The sequence below is a fragment of the Epinephelus fuscoguttatus genome, linkage group LG22 (assembly GCF_011397635.1).
Source record: "Epinephelus fuscoguttatus linkage group LG22, E.fuscoguttatus.final_Chr_v1".
NCBI classification, from domain to species: Eukaryota; Metazoa; Chordata; class Actinopteri; order Perciformes; family Serranidae; genus Epinephelus; species Epinephelus fuscoguttatus.
Window position 1 is genome coordinate 31,751,906 of NC_064773.1, and position 16,201 is coordinate 31,768,106.

The window sequence follows — 16,201 nt, forward strand, 5'->3', positions numbered from 1 at the left end:
CAATATATCTTTATGTTGAAAAAAATCGTGATCTCAATTATAAGCCAAAAAATCATGATTCTCATTTTTTCCAGAATCATGCAGCACTACTACCCATTCAATTTTCTGGTATCCCATCAGCCTAACAGCGAAGCTAGAGTGGTGGTAGAGTGCAAATATGCTCAGTAAATTTTACTACATGATTAGATTATAGTATGTTAATATTTCATATGTATGTGTGAAAATTTTGACCAAATTGTTGGACAGATGATAGAAGTTGTCTGTCAATGTTTGCATCTATAAGACCAGACCAAAGTTGTACATGCACTTTAATGTGTAATGTGGCCAAATTCTGAAATATCTCAACCCTTCAACGATTCAATTTTAGCCACCAGAAAACATGCTTTAAACATCTCGCAATGTTGTGAGTGAAAAATAAGTTGTGTATTCGCCCCGATTCGAATCTACTCCAGAATTTAATGGGTTCTTTCTTGGGGATGCTTTATCCCTCCACCAAGTTTCCTGAAAATCGGGCCAGTAGTTTTTCAATTGTCCTGCTGACAAACAGAAAAAAATAGAAAACAAACTGAACCAAGAATATAACCTCCTTGTCAGAGGCAAATACAGGAAAATTATATTGGCACACAATTGAATTCAGAGTTAAAACTGATCTATGTGCTATGTCAGATACATTATCTTTCAACAACACTGTGGTTAGATTCTGCCACAAAAAACACTTGCTTATGGTTAGAAAAAGATTACAATTTGGCTTAAAATAACCAGTTTTGGGGGAATATTGCCCGCTGGGGGAAAAAGCAAAACACTTTTTGTGGTACTCTCCCCAATAAAAACACAGCAATGGATTGCTAAAAAACACCCATGTTTGGTGGTTAAAAAGCCACCGTTAGGGGCAACCTGTAGCTCACCTGGTGGAGGGTGTGCCCCATATAGGCTGAGTTCTTTGTAGCATACCTTATAGACCTCCAGCCCTTTGCTGCCTGACATTCCCCTTCTCTCCCACCTTTCCCGTCAAACTACTGCTGTCTTATCAATTAAGATAAAAATGCAGAAAAAATAATCTAATACAAAAAAAAAAAACAAAGAGATGTCTCTGTAAAAGCGGTCTGCAGCTATGTGTCACGCCATCCAACATCCCCTCCACCTCCTGATGACAAAGTCAGCTCATATATTACAGTATGTCACTTGAGAATTGTTGATATGATACATATGAAATGTACAAATGTAACATATTTGTGATCTGCAGAAAAACACAGTGGAGAAAAGGCTGGCCCGACTTGATCTTTTATATGTCCTATCAAACCCAGCCCTTTGTTCAACCTACCAGCCGAGCAGTTGACAGCTGATGGAGATGACAGCACACACATTGTGTATCATACAGGACCAAAAACATGGCCTCTTCAACAAACTGATATTTCCTCAGAGACCCCTTCCCCCAAGAGCAGAGAGGAGATGAGAAAAGATGAAGGAAAGAGGTGGAAACAAAAAGAGGAGCTCTTTTTCCACACAGTGAGTATGACACAGATTGAAAGAGATTATGCCGATCACACAACGTGATTGCTCTTGGTGAGTGCGCTGTGCGAGTGATTAGCATCATTAAGCTGCATTCATAACAACACACACTTAACCTCACGAGATGCATACAACTGGATGGTTTTAAAATAACGTGACCTTGGATGAGCAGCTGAATAAACAGGTCTTTCTTCTGTTTCCACGGTAACCATTCAGTGGAGAGAAAAACACATGAGTGATTTTGTATAGCTTTTAGCTGCACTACTCTAATCATTTTATTCTAATAGCAACTGTCAGGCCAATGGGAGGCTGCTGCTGCTGCTGCTGCTGCTGCTGGACTCTAAACTAAACAGGATGATGAAGTACTAATTCCAAATATTGAGGAGAGAGATGTCATCGTTCAGATGAGACAGTCACTCTGCTGGTCTCTCTCTCCAGCACTGAGGCAGGAGATGAACTGATAGCAAAGGCTTGATTCACAGTACAACCCCAAAGACAAACTGCTCTGACAGCATTGGTGTGAACAAACAAAACCTACAACAGTGAAAAAAACAACTGACTTTGAGATGATTCTGCATCGAATTTAGCTCACTCTGTGTGAGGTCCTCTCTTACTAAAGCAACAGTTATTTGAGGAAAAGAACTTTTCGTTATATTTGCTGAAACTATCACAATATCCACATATTACATGAGATTATATGAGACAGATGGTTTGTGGAAAAAAATCATGTGTTATTGGCATTTGCTAGAATGTTTTAGAAAGTGTGCACCGGCTGGTGGATAGTGCTTGGTTTTGGTTTGAATGTATTCGACATGTTGGCCTGGTTACAAATTTTCTTACGGGCCAAATGCCATGTTTTTTCGTGTCCTAAAATTCATTGTTTTTAATGGCAGAGCTGCCAGAGCTTTACATCTGTCCCACAGACAATAGGCTGACACACAAACAGCACCTGGGAGAAAAATCAACCCTGCACTCAGGATTTCAGGTAAGTAGGCTATATCATATGGCGCTTGATAGATGCAACCTGCCACAGCGCTCTTAAAGCTGGCACAGATAATGCACAAGAGTAGCACCCACTGCCCAACCTCAAGTTTTCCAGGCGGTTAACGATGCAGCATGTTTACACCCCCTTATTTTACAGCTAAACAGTACACTAATGCTACGTTCCAGGCAAGTTTCTGAGCCCTTAAGTCACCACTTCAAGTCACGACTCACGACTTCACACCGTTCTAGGCAAGTCACGCCAAACTGTCTAAGCAACATGGCGGACCATGCGGGGTTTATGTTTATTTATGATCACTTCCATCGCCAAAGGTGCTGGTTCCTTGCTCATTTGAGCTAAACGGAGGAGGAGAAACGGCGCAAAAGGTCACAGATGCTATTATACTTTTTATTTTACGTTATGTGTGTTGGGAAACGTATTTTGTTTTGATTTGTTCTTGCACTGGAAACTAGCTGTTAAAGCAGCTGTCAATAATGCGTTAACATTAGGATTATTTTTGTCTATTTTTCACCGTGTATCACTTGCATCAACACCGCATCAATGGGGCTGCCATTGTTGTTTAGAGGAGTAAGGTAATTGGTTTAGAGAGCTGTGTGATATCAGAAAGCGTAACTGGGAGTACATCGATCTGGTACGAGTTCACAGGTGGTAAGTTACGGGTTTGACTGCCGTTCCAGTGCACTTTCACGGGTAGAAGGTTGTAAAAACACGAGTTACGGGTTGCCTGGAACGCGCCACTAAATATGTGAACACTTTTGAAATGAGAAATAGGCAGTGCAGTCATAGAATCTTGATTCATATTTGACAGTTTGACCACAGTTCAAGACATAATTGACAGCTGCATTAGAGACTCCTTAGCTCTGATTGGTTGTTTTTTATTCAAATGTGGTGGATTTTTGCAAATGCTATTAAAAGCCCTTTGAGGGCAGGACGATTCATGTCTATCTAATGTATTACTTTAGGAATTTCATTTCACTAAATATGAAAGAAAGTTATATTTGTAAAACTTACCTAGTATAACTTTAACCAAAACATTATCTAGATCTAGAATCGGGGCAACTCCAAACTCTCACTCACTCCAAACTCTCGCTACTCTGGGTAGTATCCTGATCTATTGGTATGTGTCTCAGGCCTGTGCATCAATGACTGGGTTTCCATCTGCTTTTACATTTTGCACATACTGTACAGACACATGAAAAGCAGACAAAGTATTGCAAAAAGTCACCGAATTGGTAAAAACAAACTGCCAGAAAAAAGTGCAATAGAAACAGACTTTGGGAATAAATTATGACATACATGAAGCATGTGACTTAAAGGTCCAGTGTGTACAATTTAGATGCATCTGGTGGTCAGTTTGCAGATTACAACCAACTGAAACTTCTGTGTGCTAAAATAACTACAGTGGCCAACAATGCATGACGTTTATATGTCATGAGGCTAAAAATAGCAAAAAAATAAATAAATAAATCAAACATCACATCTGTGCAAAGCGATAGGGAAACTCTAAATTTCTTCAAATAATACATAAAACAAACAGATGTGTCATATTTCCATCATGTTATCCATGAGGGTACAATGGTTTGAGCTTTGACTGGAGTTCTTTTAATGACCTCATCTCATCACGTCCTCTTCTTCTGGAGTCATTTAATGTTGCCTGACTAGAAAGTTAGTGCCACCAACGGTTCATGTCTATGTACCAACTACTAATAGAGTCTGCCAGAGATGATGTTTTTCTGTAGGCTCCGTCGTCAAAAAGCCTATGGGATTTTTCTATTGGATTTTGAATTATTACCAAAAATAACATGCAAAGTCTATTACAAACAGTTGCAGTTTTGTTGTGAAACAGTTGCAGTTTGGTTAGGTTTAGGAAATGAAAAACGGTCTGTAGTGTTCACAGCTCCACCTTTTAGTAGCTGATCTGTGTGCTAGGTACCCCAACAGAGGGAGGACCAAAAATGGGGACTGTAAGGAATGGTTCTATTGATATCGTCCAGAGCTTATCACAGAGGAAACAGGAAAAAGCCTATTGAACTGTACTGTACCATACTGCTCAGTGGAAACAGGGCTTTAAGGTTAAATGTCAGTAAGTCGGTCTGCACTTCTCCATGAATCCTTCTCCTTCAGCTTATTAAAGTCATTTCAAGGCAGCAGGACATGTGTTGATAAATCTGCAGCCTCAGAAGGCAACGCCATTAGTAATGTTTCCTCTATCAAACATTAACGACTTTTTAAAATGACTGAATTAAATTATCATACAAATCTGGTAATTATCGTATACATCAGCACTCATAATAATTGCAGACAGAGAGTATGTATTATTAAATGCATAGAGGAAGGCATATTGCTGCTCTAATGACTGTGCTGTTGTCTCTCCATTAGGGTTTGGGTTAACCACCATTAGGATTAGACAAATTAGCCTTAAGCCTCCGAAAAAGCCCACGTCTAACTGAAATTAGGTTTCTTCCAGACTGGGTGTCTGATTTTTGAATTTCAGACTGCTGGGTTAGGTTTTGTTTTGGATCAGTTGCAAAATGTTGGACCTGTTAGTCTGCTTTTTCATTTGAAGATGCATTTAAAGTAATAAAAGTGTTAGAAATCCTCTTTGGAAAATATGCTGTTGGATTAACAAACAGAGTTAGCTAGCCAGCGTGAAATGAAGTTCAGCAGTAAATATATATGGAAATCAGCTCATGTGTGACTCAGCTAGTTAATAGCTCAAAGTGCCAATCACAAGGTTCTGTGCTCATTTGTGTCAGTGTTTCTGAACCAACAGAAAGTTAATTACCAACTCTAGAGCTAGCTTCTGCTGGGCTTCTGTTGCCTTCCAGATGACAGCTTCCACTCCGTCCTCACAGTCTCCAGACAGCCATCATTTAAGCTACATTACATTGCATTATGCACATAATCAATTTGCTTGGTCCCCCTAAATCCTCGTCCTGGGAGTCAATCATTAATTGCTTTTCCAAGCTCTCAAATAGATAACAGGCACAGACGGTTGAGAGCAGAGGAAGCACAGTCTCACAGTAATGACCCTCTTCAATGCAAACAGTCACATATGCCCCACTCCAGCCCAATGTAACTTCCTGTTTCCCCCAGTGTCTCTGAAGCTGATATTTCTCCCACACCAAACACTCAGGACAGCAGCCAGAGCAATTTAAAAGCTGGCAGAGCTGCCTTGCAGTAGACTGATGGGAGTTATTGGGCCATGTCACTGAGAAAAGAGATACCTGTCAGTCTACTGGAGGGACAGCCAATTTATTCCCAAAACACACCCATAACATGGGGGTGTAATAGGGACATGGCAGGCTGGCATGCTGGGAAACTTTCCTCAGCAGATTAGGACCCTGATATATGTTACTGTCAGCATCCCTCATGAATGGCATTTAAGAAACTTGGAGAGAAATAGAGTATAGAACTACAGCGACTGGGGTTGAGCCAAGTATTCAGATAAAAGGAGTATCCCCTACAGAAAATGTACTTTTTATGACTACAAGTATCAATCGAGTAAAATGTGTCAATATCTGTACTGGTGAACAAGGAAGATCCTTATTTGGGTAGCTGTGTTCAATCTCTTACTCTTATGATCAAAACAGATCTGAAGCTCAATCCTAAGATTGTTCTGTCAGTAGTTTTCCAACAAATAATAAATATAGCAACTTCTCATCAACTTCAGGCTTAAAATAACAACTTCTGGTTGAGTGCCACACATTTCCAGTTTAGGCCACACCCACATCTGGTTCAAACTCATCCCGTTCTGAGTACATTTACAGATAATTTAGTTGGTTGAACAGATAATGGTGTACTTGCTCATCCCAAATAGGAACTGCCATGTTAGTATTTATTTCTGTTAATTGTCTCTTCAAACTAACAGTAGGCATTTGCAGACCAAAGAACCTTAAAAACAAGGTTCTTACAACTATGAGAAAGGTTCTCTGGTCCGAAAACACTTTATCATCTTGTAGGTGTAAGTAGTGTGAGGTTCCAACAGACGTAGGTGGTTTAAATAAGTTTCAAGTCTTGGCTATCAAGGTCACGACCAGCAAGTCCCAAGTCTAAACCACAAAGTCCCAAGTCATGTCTCAAGTTTGGACCAAGAATGATAAAGTCAAGTCCCACATCTAGACCAACGCGTCCTGTGTCCAGACAAACAAGTCCCAAGCTAAGTTCTATACAGACCAAAAAGCTCCAAGTCAAGTCCCAAATGTAGTCCAAGTCTGTCTGCTGATTTGCACTGACAAACACACCTTAACCTCCTGCTCAGGATTGGCTGCTGATTTAATAAAGACCTGTTGTCAGGAAAATATAAAGTTGATTCTTTGTATACTTTCTGATCATTTAAAATCTTAAGCATTGGGAGGATATGAAGTCATTCCAAGTCTAAAGTCCAAGTGAAATCACAGGTGATAAATGTTTAAGACAAAGTCAAGGTGAAAGTCTTCTTTAAGCCAAGTATAGTCTTTAGCTTTGTGGCAAGCCTGGGTCCAACTCATGTGATTCAAGTCCTTTGCCCAAATCTGGTTCTACTTGCAACTGGGGAAAAGCCCAGATATGCCAAGCTTTGACATTAATTAATCTTTATCAAACCTTTTCTCTCTCCTCCCTCTTTTTTTTGAGTAATGTGAAGAACATCCAGGCAATAGGCTCCTTATTTCATTAGCCAGCACTAAGCAGCAACTTTTACCAGATGAAATAACAGACATCCCAGACGGCAGACAGCTGTAGATAATTAACACTAATGCCTTGAGTAACTTGAAGAGAGGCCAAAATGAAACTTTTGGCTGCTGTCTGGTTAATGTGCTCTGGGTAGCATGTAGAAAAGTTGAAATGCTATAATTTAATGTACTTTTCTACTCAAAAATCTTCCCTTAACCCATTTGTGTGTATGGCCCTTTAAGGCCAGAGTCCACATTTGTGCGTATTTCAGCTGTCACGTCATTTCTCAAGGCATTTAACTAATTTTAAGCAACATCATTGGCTGAAACCCATGTGGGTCAGTGCCAGGGATGTCCATATATGGTCAGTCATTTTTTAATTTTTTTTTTTTAGGTCACGTGACTGCTTAGTGATTGGTCAAAATACACTAGCTCGTGTTCAGCTTGTGACGTTAGTTTTGATCTGTGTCGCCACGGGAAAAGAAATTTGAAGTTACTGTATGTGGAAAAGTTTTCTGTGGAGAGTAATCTAACATGGCTAGAAGCAGTGAGGGGAGCAATATAGAGGTGGAATTGGAAAAGGAAAATTCAGATTCTGACGACGTGCCTGCTGATCCCATCAGAAGAGATCAGTGGATGAGTATGTTGCTTGAGGATGAGGAAGATGATCTGGTTGGCGATGAGTTGTGCGGCTTCCAGAACGAGTGGACCAGGGAACCGGAGGAGTTTGTATCCCAGGTGAAGACACAGTACAACAGACTTCCAGGGTTGAAAATAACATTGCCCGAGTCGGTAACCCCTAGCGCAGTGTTCTCCCGTTTTTTCACCGAGGAGCTCTGGATGCGACTTGTCACTGAGACGAACCAGTATGCGGAGCAAACGCGCAGCGCGACCCCCATGTCACCAAGCGGCAAGTGGTCTCCAGTTACCCTGGAAGAGATGAAATGCTTTATTGGATTGTGCCTTACCATGGGGATCCTGAAGCTACCTTCCAGGAGAGATTATTGGCGACAGAAAAAGTGGCTTTTTCAAGCAAGGTTACCCGAGGTCATGGCAAGGGACTGGTTCACGATGATCTGGAGGTAAGCCTCATACCAGCTACTACTACTACTAACGTTACTACTACTAGTACTACGAGTACTACTACTACTACTACTACTACTACTAATAATAATAATAATAATAATAATTTATTGAGTGCCAAGATAATACATGATTGATAATTTCTACTTTTATCATGTCTAAGGTAAATGATCATGATTGATTATAACAGCAATAATAAATAGCCTATATAAATAAAGATATACATAAATACAAATGACAATGATAGCACATGATTGATGTAGATAATTAGGATGTCTGATGATCATGATTATTGATGATAATAGCAGCAGCAACAATGAATAAATACAAATGCTTGATAGCGCATGATACTAGAAACAACAGTAATAATAATTATGAAGTTCAAATGTGTCCTAATGACAGTGCATTTTCAGATACCTCCACCTGCAAGATAACACTGACACGAGTGTGGACCACTCAGACAAGCTGTGGAAGGTGAGGGGCTTCCTGGAGTACCTGACTAGGCGCTTTCAAGAGGTTTATGAAGTGGATGGCCATGCCACTGTGGACGAGTCCATGGTCAAGTTCAAGGGGAGACTGGCCTTCCGACAATACCTCCCCCTGAAACCCATCAAGTGGGGCATCAAGATGTGGGTGATGGCAGAGAGCTCCACTGGCTACTGCACCAACTTCCAGGTCTACAGTGGACATGAGGGGCCTGCAGAAAAAGGCCTTGCCCACCGTGTCGTCATGGACCTCACAAGACCTTACTATGGCTCACACCTGTCCGTTTATATGGACAATTTTTACTCAGGTAAAAGTTTATCATATTGCACTTTACTATTTTCTACATGGCACTTTATATTACATATTAGCTTATGCACTGTCTTGTCTTGTGTTGCACCTGTCCTGATGTCCTAGTAAAGATTCTGACTCTGATTCAGGTGTGGAGCTATACGAGGAGATGAAGCTGAAGGGCCTGGATGCCTGTGGCACCATTCGAGCCGGCAGAAAGGGACTCCCTCCCAAACCATCTGTCCTACCAAAGCCTGAATACCAGGTGGCCCAGAAGGACAACCTCACCTTCTGTGCGTGGCAGGACACCAAGGTCGTCATGGTGCTCTCCAACCACCACGATCCCACGGCGACAGGGAAGGTGCACAGAAGAAAGCACATGAAGGGGGTAGACCTGCTCGACCAGATGGTGGGCTACTACCTGTTCAACCACAGGTCCAAAAAGTGGTGGCGTCGAATCTTCTTCTTCTCCCTGATGGTCAGCTGCTACAACTCCTACGTGGTGGGAAGGAGTGCAGGTTGGAAGGCTGGAAGTGGATACAAGGACTGGGTGGAGGACCTGGCCATGGAGCTCGTCACGGACGTCCGTGTGAAGAGCGCAGCACAGCATGCCTCTAGGCCAGCTGGAGCCGTCCATAATGTGCAGGTCATCTTTGAGAAAAGGAAGGTCTGCTCAGTGTGCTCTCAGAAGCCTGGCCGTGCTGGTGCAACACTGTATGGATGCCGACAGTGCAATGTGCCCCTGCACCCCAAGTGCCTCCCTGAACACCGCAACAGCTGCTTTGGCCTGGAGATTTGAGCAACAAACACACACTGGGACACAAGCACACACGCATGCACTCACTCACTCACTCACTCACTCACTCACACATTACACATTATGATGGCTTTTATTTATTTTGAAGTTCTGGAAGGGACTTGAGAGTTGACACTATGAAGTTGTTTTATCAGTTTTATATTTTATATAGTTCAGTCACTCAGTTATCCCACACTTGACATGTCTAGAGATCTCCACTAGGGGGCTCTCTTTCATTGTTCTCACATATCAGTTTATCTTTTATACATAAAAAATGTGGAAAAACTTTTTTTTTCATTATTATTCAAGATTTTTGTTGTTTATTATGAACTAGTTTAATTTTATTGTAAAGAAGTAATTTTAAAGTATTTGTTAATAAAAGACACACTTGTAAGCTCTCCGCTGTTTTTTATTTCATATTTTTATCTACAACAGAGCCTGAGAAAAGAATATTTAGTAGGCGATGGCAATTCTTTTACATTTTTCATAAAATGCTCAGGCTATAGAGTGCATTTTCAGCAGGCGTTTTAGGTCTAAATGGGTTAAAAATCATTGTCAGAGCACCTACATAACACATAAAAGACACAGATACTGATTCTCAGGAGGAAGAGGGCTAAGTATGAGGTCTGGTAGGGGAATACCCATACAGGTGATGGAGGTCTCAGTGTGAGGCCATCAAAGTCAGCTGCAGAAGCTTCACAAGCCAGTCACTCTGCAGGGCACTCAAGATCCTTGGGATTAGGGGGCTGCAAAGCAAGAGCTTTAAGGAAGATCTCAGATATGTCAGATAAGGGATTTAGATGAGTGTTCATCAAGTAGGTAATACGTGGACCAGACAGCCTACTTGAATACAAGCCAGGGCCCTGTGTGGGTTGACTAAGGGGGGGGGGGGGGGTTTGTTTCTCCATCATGAGTGGATTTAGCTGCTTCCTCATTTTGTTATGTGGAATAATAACTGAATTACCGAGATCCCTGGATATCTCTGCATTTTTATTTACAGCTGGGGAGAGAGTTTTAGCTTTATCTACGGCTAGCTGTGGCTATCTCTTCAGATAGCTTTCACTTGATATATCTCACTTGCATTAGCTGTCTAACTGGCTAGTCCTCTATGGCATAGAGTGCTGTCAATTTTACAAATTGAAATCTCACAGTTAATCTTTTATGCATATCATATCAATATTCTAAGTTTATTGACCTAATAGTTGTGACTCAGAACATCCAGTATTTAAAGAACTCTTATGGAGAAACCTCTGCTCATTGGGAAAGCTCCAAACTGACTGAAATGACCTGTATCTGGCAGACATCATCACTTTCACTTTTCCACTGAAACACATCTTTTAGAAATACAAAGGAGATTCAGCCATCCCTCAATTTCTTGCTGCAGGAGTAGAATATTCACAAACCAGGCACTTTGCCTGATTTCTATCAGCCCAAAGACTCCATAAAAAGATTTGAGTTTGACAGTAATACAGGTGTGTTATGTAAAATTATACAGATCTCACAGACAGCGCTTATACACAGGGCCTCAGAGGGTTAGCACCGGATTATGTTTGATGTCTGTTAGATGACAAGAAAAGACTTCTCTATAAATGTTCCACTTATTTTGGCAGTGTAAAAAACTTCCCTTGTCTAAGACTTCTGATTTATGTTGATGCTGAGTGCAGGACAGTGTCTTACAGTTATGCATGTTTTTTAAAGAATAAATGTATTTGAAAACTTCTTTGGGGTGTCCTCTCCTTCTTATTGATTCTTCTTAACATATTACTTTGACTAAAATGTTTGCCACTGAGATCCTGGAAAAGTCTTTAGGAAAAGAAAAAAAGATGTCATTGGCTTCATTAGTATTGGCTAGCCTAAAAGCTCTTTTTCGCTCTCAGAGACCCACTAAATAAAACTGAGTATTCATAATTACCATCACAACCAAACTCAACAGCGTAGTATTCTGGGGCTGGTTGCACCAACTGGTCTTTACTACACCTGGTCTTAACTCCTAAGACGGTCTTTGTTAAGACCAGTCTTAAGGAGTGGACTTAAGCCGGTTGCACCAACAGGGCTTACGCCTGGTCTTAGCTACGCCGGTTTTAGCTGTGCGCGTCCATGTGAATGCCCCCTGGAATGCCGCACCCGGCCTGCCAAGAGGAGCGCGGTGACGTCAAATGACGCGCCGCGGATTCACCCTGCGAGCTTGACAGTTGACAGTTGACAGCCCGTTTAATCTGTGTTGACAGTTAATTTAATTTGAAGAAAACATGGAGGATCAACGAAAAAGAAAGGGTAACTTCACCGACATAGAAATTAGAAAACTAATTGAGCTATACAGCCAGCACAGAGACGTGTTGACTGCCAAGCAGTCAAATGTCATCACGAATAAGAAGAAAGTCGCTATGGGCAGAGATAACGAGGATAATCAATACACGTTCAGACTCTGGCTGCCTTCGTACAGAGGCTGACATTAGAAAAAAATGGAAAGATCTCCTCAGCAAAGCCAAAAAAGACGTCTCCTCCAAGAAAACCCATCCAACTGGCGGGGGTCCTCCCCCGAAAACCTCGATTTATAGCAACATCATTGTCGACGTATTTGGGGAGGATTCCCCTGCCTTCACTGGTTTGGATGGCGTCGAAAGTGGCAGCGGCCCAGCAATCAGTCCACCACCATCACTGGACAAGCCAGAGGCAGAGCCAGAGGATGTTCACCACCTTCATGAGGAGAGCAATGTTTGTGAAGGTGTGGATTCTACATAAAACTACATCTATTTAGCTAGGGTGCTTGTTATTTTTGTCTTTTTTTTTTTTTTTTACCAAAGTAAAAAAACACAGGGCCGAATTCACAAAGAATGAACAGCGGCCACTGATGGCACCTTGAATTGCACTTCATTTGCCCCCGCAGTTTACTCCATCTTAACGTCCTATTCACAAAGGATATTGCGCTAATGATATACCAGTGCAAACATGCCCACAAAGTTTGGCAGCTGAGTGCAGTTTGCCCCTGATTGCAATAAGCCACACATGGCAAAATATAAATGCTGGCTTTGCGCCAAGAACACCGTGGCAGAACAATGGCAGACTTTGTTTGGCAAAGTACTGAATACTGTATACCCTCATGTAGTGATGTCTGCTGGTGAGTCAGTCTAACAGTGTCAGATGGGTTGAGGCTGTGGATTTAACCAAGTCTGACCACTTTATCACTATTCCCTCTCACCTGTAGCTGTTTTTTCATTATCTTTTGAATTTAACATGAATTATGGAACCGTTTTTGTTCACAATTGTTTTCCCCGTTTTGTAAAATAAATTATTGAAAGTTGCTTTTGAAGTGCGTGACAGAAATGCGTTTTGAGAACGACCGCAGACTGTCACCTGTTCAACGCATCAATATCTTCGGATGCCATTAAAGTAATAATGATTATAATAATAATGTCAAAATATTATTTACAGACTGATTTAACAGACGATCACTGCTGCCACGATCACTGGAAAGTCTGGGAGAGAGGCTTCCACAGAGGAGTGCCCAGTTTGCACCAGTGTTCTAAAGACGTTATTTACTTCACTCAAACTGCGTGTGGCTATTAGCGCTGGTGTTAGTGAATTAGACGTTGTTTATCAGTGAGGCTCATTTGCATAGAAAGGTAAAAGAAAGAAAGGTAATATATGCATATTACCTCATTTCAATACGTGCAAATAACACTGGATCACCGAGACACAATCTGCTTGGCAGCGCAGTTAGTGGAGCATTTCACCCTCTGCGCATGCTTTGTGAATTAGACGGTATCTGTTTGCTCCATTTTTACCGGTTTAGCGGCTGCAAAAGCCGCGCAATCCTTTTGTGAATTCTGCCCACAGTGTTATAGGCATAATAAAAACAAAAAAACAGAAATGTTCAAAAAGGAGTAGGAGTCAAATTTAGACTATATTCCTGCCCCTTTGTCACCTTTTCTTCTATTAACTTAAATGTATAGAGGAAAATAGGCTACTTGTAATGCATTTCTAAATTATTTACAATTATTTACAAACCGGAAATTCACCTTGTGAAACTAAATAAATGCGATTTTCCCTAATTAGGCTACTTATTTAATTTCAGACTCAAGCGATGCCAGTGCCACTCATGCCAGCAGCCAGGCACCACCGCCACCAAAGAAAAGGAGCAGGCGGGATGATCTTCAACAGGTGCTGCTGGAGAAAGAAATAATCGGAGTGGAGATGGAGACCAAAAAATTACAGACAGAGGAGGAGAAGTTAGAGCTAGAAAAAGAAAAAAATAAATTAGAAATTCTGTTGCTCCAGCAACAACTTAATATGCCACTCTCTTCGCCTGCACATATGTTGGAAGAGGGGGCACGGACCTATGTGTCCCTTTGAATAAAATGAATTTGAATTTCTTGTATGTTGTATTGTTCCCCAGTTAAAAAGAGAAAAAGATCAACTATATTTGTTACGTTGTATTGTTATTGCTTGTTGTTTCCTCAGTTAAAAAGAGAAAAAAAATATCAATTTTATTTTATTTAACATTTATTAATCAACCACATGAACTGTATACAATAAAGTTAATAAAATTTATTTGCAAAAAATGTAGGCCGATATGCATTCCTTTCTGTCGTAGGCTAGGCTATTTGTTTTAGAGACAACGAGCAGACATTTAGACGGGAATTATGCAATTGGGAAAGAAGCAATACATTGGAAATCGTCAAAGGAGCTGATTAAGATGTTTTGAAACTGTAAGAGAGGTCTGTCTGAAACTTATTATAAGGTGTTAACAATTAGTCGGCCACCGATGTCCCCATGCACTGCTGGGACCACAGGCTGCAGACCGTCCTCCTCCTGCACCGGCTGATGGTCCTGCCTGGGGAGAGGGATCCTCTTGGTGACACAGATGTTGTGGAGGACCGTGCACGCAGCAATCACGGTGCAGACTCTTTCAGGACGCAGCCGCAGCTCCCCGTGAAGGCAGTGAAACCTAAAACACAGATTATAGGCTGTCTCCATGTTCAGCTACATAATTGTTTAAATTATTCAGCATTTGAAGACATGAAATTCATAGCCTATTATTATTATTACTATTATTATTATTATTATTATTATTATTATCATTATATTTTTTATTTAGGCTAATTTGTTCATTTTTAAGATAGCCTATGCATCTTACCTGCGCTTGAGGACGCCTATGCATCGCTCAACAACTGACCTAGTTGCCGAGTGGATGATATTGTAGCGCCGTTCTTGGTCAGTCCTTGGAGCAATGATAGGTGTCATCAGCCAGCGTTTCAGTGAGTAGCCGCTGTCACCAAGGAGCAGTCCGTTCACCCTACCAGCCTCGAAGTCCCGGTACAGCGCACTCTCCCGGAGGATGCGAGCGTCATGTGTGGATCCAGGCCATCTTGCCACCAAATTAAAGATCTTATAACTGGCGTCACAAGCAATCTGCACATTGATAGAATGATATCCTTTGCAGTTAACAAAGAGATATTCATGCTGAGATGGTGCCTGGATCTTGACATGGGTCCCATCAATGCAGCCCACGATTCCCGGGATGCCGGAGGCCTGGCGGAACCGTTGCTTCATCCCCACTGCCTCTGCCTCAGTGGGAAGGTGAACATGAAGCTCAAGGCGGCGGCTCAGTGCCAGTGACGCTCTGCAGATGGCCCGACAGGCAGTAGATTTGTGGACACTGATCATGTCCCCAACGGTATTTTGGAAAGCTCCGTTCCCATAGAAACGGAGCGCAATCAGCAACTGTAAGGCCGGTGGCAGTGCTGCGTTACGGCCCGACACAAACCGTAAATCCGGTGACAGCTCTTCAATGAGTTCAAACAGATCTCTCCTACCGAATCGAAACCTCTCAATCAGCTCCTGGAATCTGCAATCTCCCATGACCTGAAGTGGGAGTCCAACCTCAACACAATCATCAGTAGATCTAGCAGAAGACACTCTTCCTGCACCAGTAGAAGTAGTTTAACCTGCCGTGGTGACCCAGCTGGACAGCACTTACTATGTCTAATCACTGCATACTTGTTACAGTGGTTTGAATTGCCCACCAATGCTATTAGTAGCATTGGTGATTATGAAGTCAGCTTCAGTGTGTGCACAACAGTCACACATTTTGTTTGGGAAATGCTTCTCTGGGAATCTGTGTCAAACAGGCCCCCAGGAAGTGTGCTGAACCTTGAAGCCAACTGACAACGGCAAAACAGAGTAACTATAACTTCTGGGTCCATCATGTGATTCCATGGGGCCAAAAAGAATTGAAACAGTGGATAAACTTTTTGTGTGTCTCACCCACTATCCACCCCTACTGTACAAAAATGAAGCCTAAATATGCAAGATATGGCTGCTGCCATTGCAACGTATCCTCCTAGAATGGTTCATATGATATCTATGAAAATGCAGACGAAC

General features: G+C 41.7%; 2 protein-coding genes across 2 annotated transcripts; one reads left to right on the forward strand and one right to left on the reverse strand.

Annotated features, from left to right (window-relative positions):
• The first annotated feature begins 7,698 nt into the window (after positions 1–7,698).
• On the forward strand, positions 7,699–9,820 carry LOC125883210 (piggyBac transposable element-derived protein 4-like). The gene is made up of 3 exons (XM_049567428.1): positions 7,699–8,246; positions 8,661–9,040; positions 9,171–9,820. The coding sequence occupies exons 1-3, from the start codon at positions 7,699–7,701 to the stop codon at positions 9,818–9,820; spliced, it is 1,578 nt and encodes a 525-aa protein (XP_049423385.1).
• Positions 9,821–14,551: 4,731 nt separating this feature from the next.
• LOC125883211 (putative nuclease HARBI1) lies at positions 14,552–15,679 on the reverse strand. Its single transcript, XM_049567429.1, has 2 exons — positions 14,955–15,679; positions 14,552–14,765 (listed from the first exon to the last, which is right to left on the reverse strand). The coding sequence occupies exons 1-2, from the start codon at positions 15,677–15,679 to the stop codon at positions 14,552–14,554; spliced, it is 939 nt and encodes a 312-aa protein (XP_049423386.1).
• Between the last annotated feature and the right edge of the window lie 522 nt (positions 15,680–16,201).

Coding starts and splice junctions, on each gene's coding strand:
- LOC125883210 (XM_049567428.1), top strand. CDS start 7,699: ATGGCTAGAAGCAGTGAGGGGAGCAATATAGAGGTGGAATTGGAAAAG. Junction 8,247..8,660: donor TGGTTCACGATGATCTGGAG/GTAAGCCTCATA, acceptor GTGCATTTTCAG/ATACCTCCACCTGCAAGATA. Junction 9,041..9,170: donor TATGGACAATTTTTACTCAG/GTAAAAGTTTAT, acceptor ACTCTGATTCAG/GTGTGGAGCTATACGAGGAG.
- LOC125883211 (XM_049567429.1), bottom strand. CDS start 15,679: ATGGGAGATTGCAGATTCCAGGAGCTGATTGAGAGGTTTCGATTCGGT. Junction 14,766..14,954: donor ATAGGCGTCCTCAAGCGCAG/GTAAGATGCATA, acceptor TCTGTGTTTTAG/GTTTCACTGCCTTCACGGGG.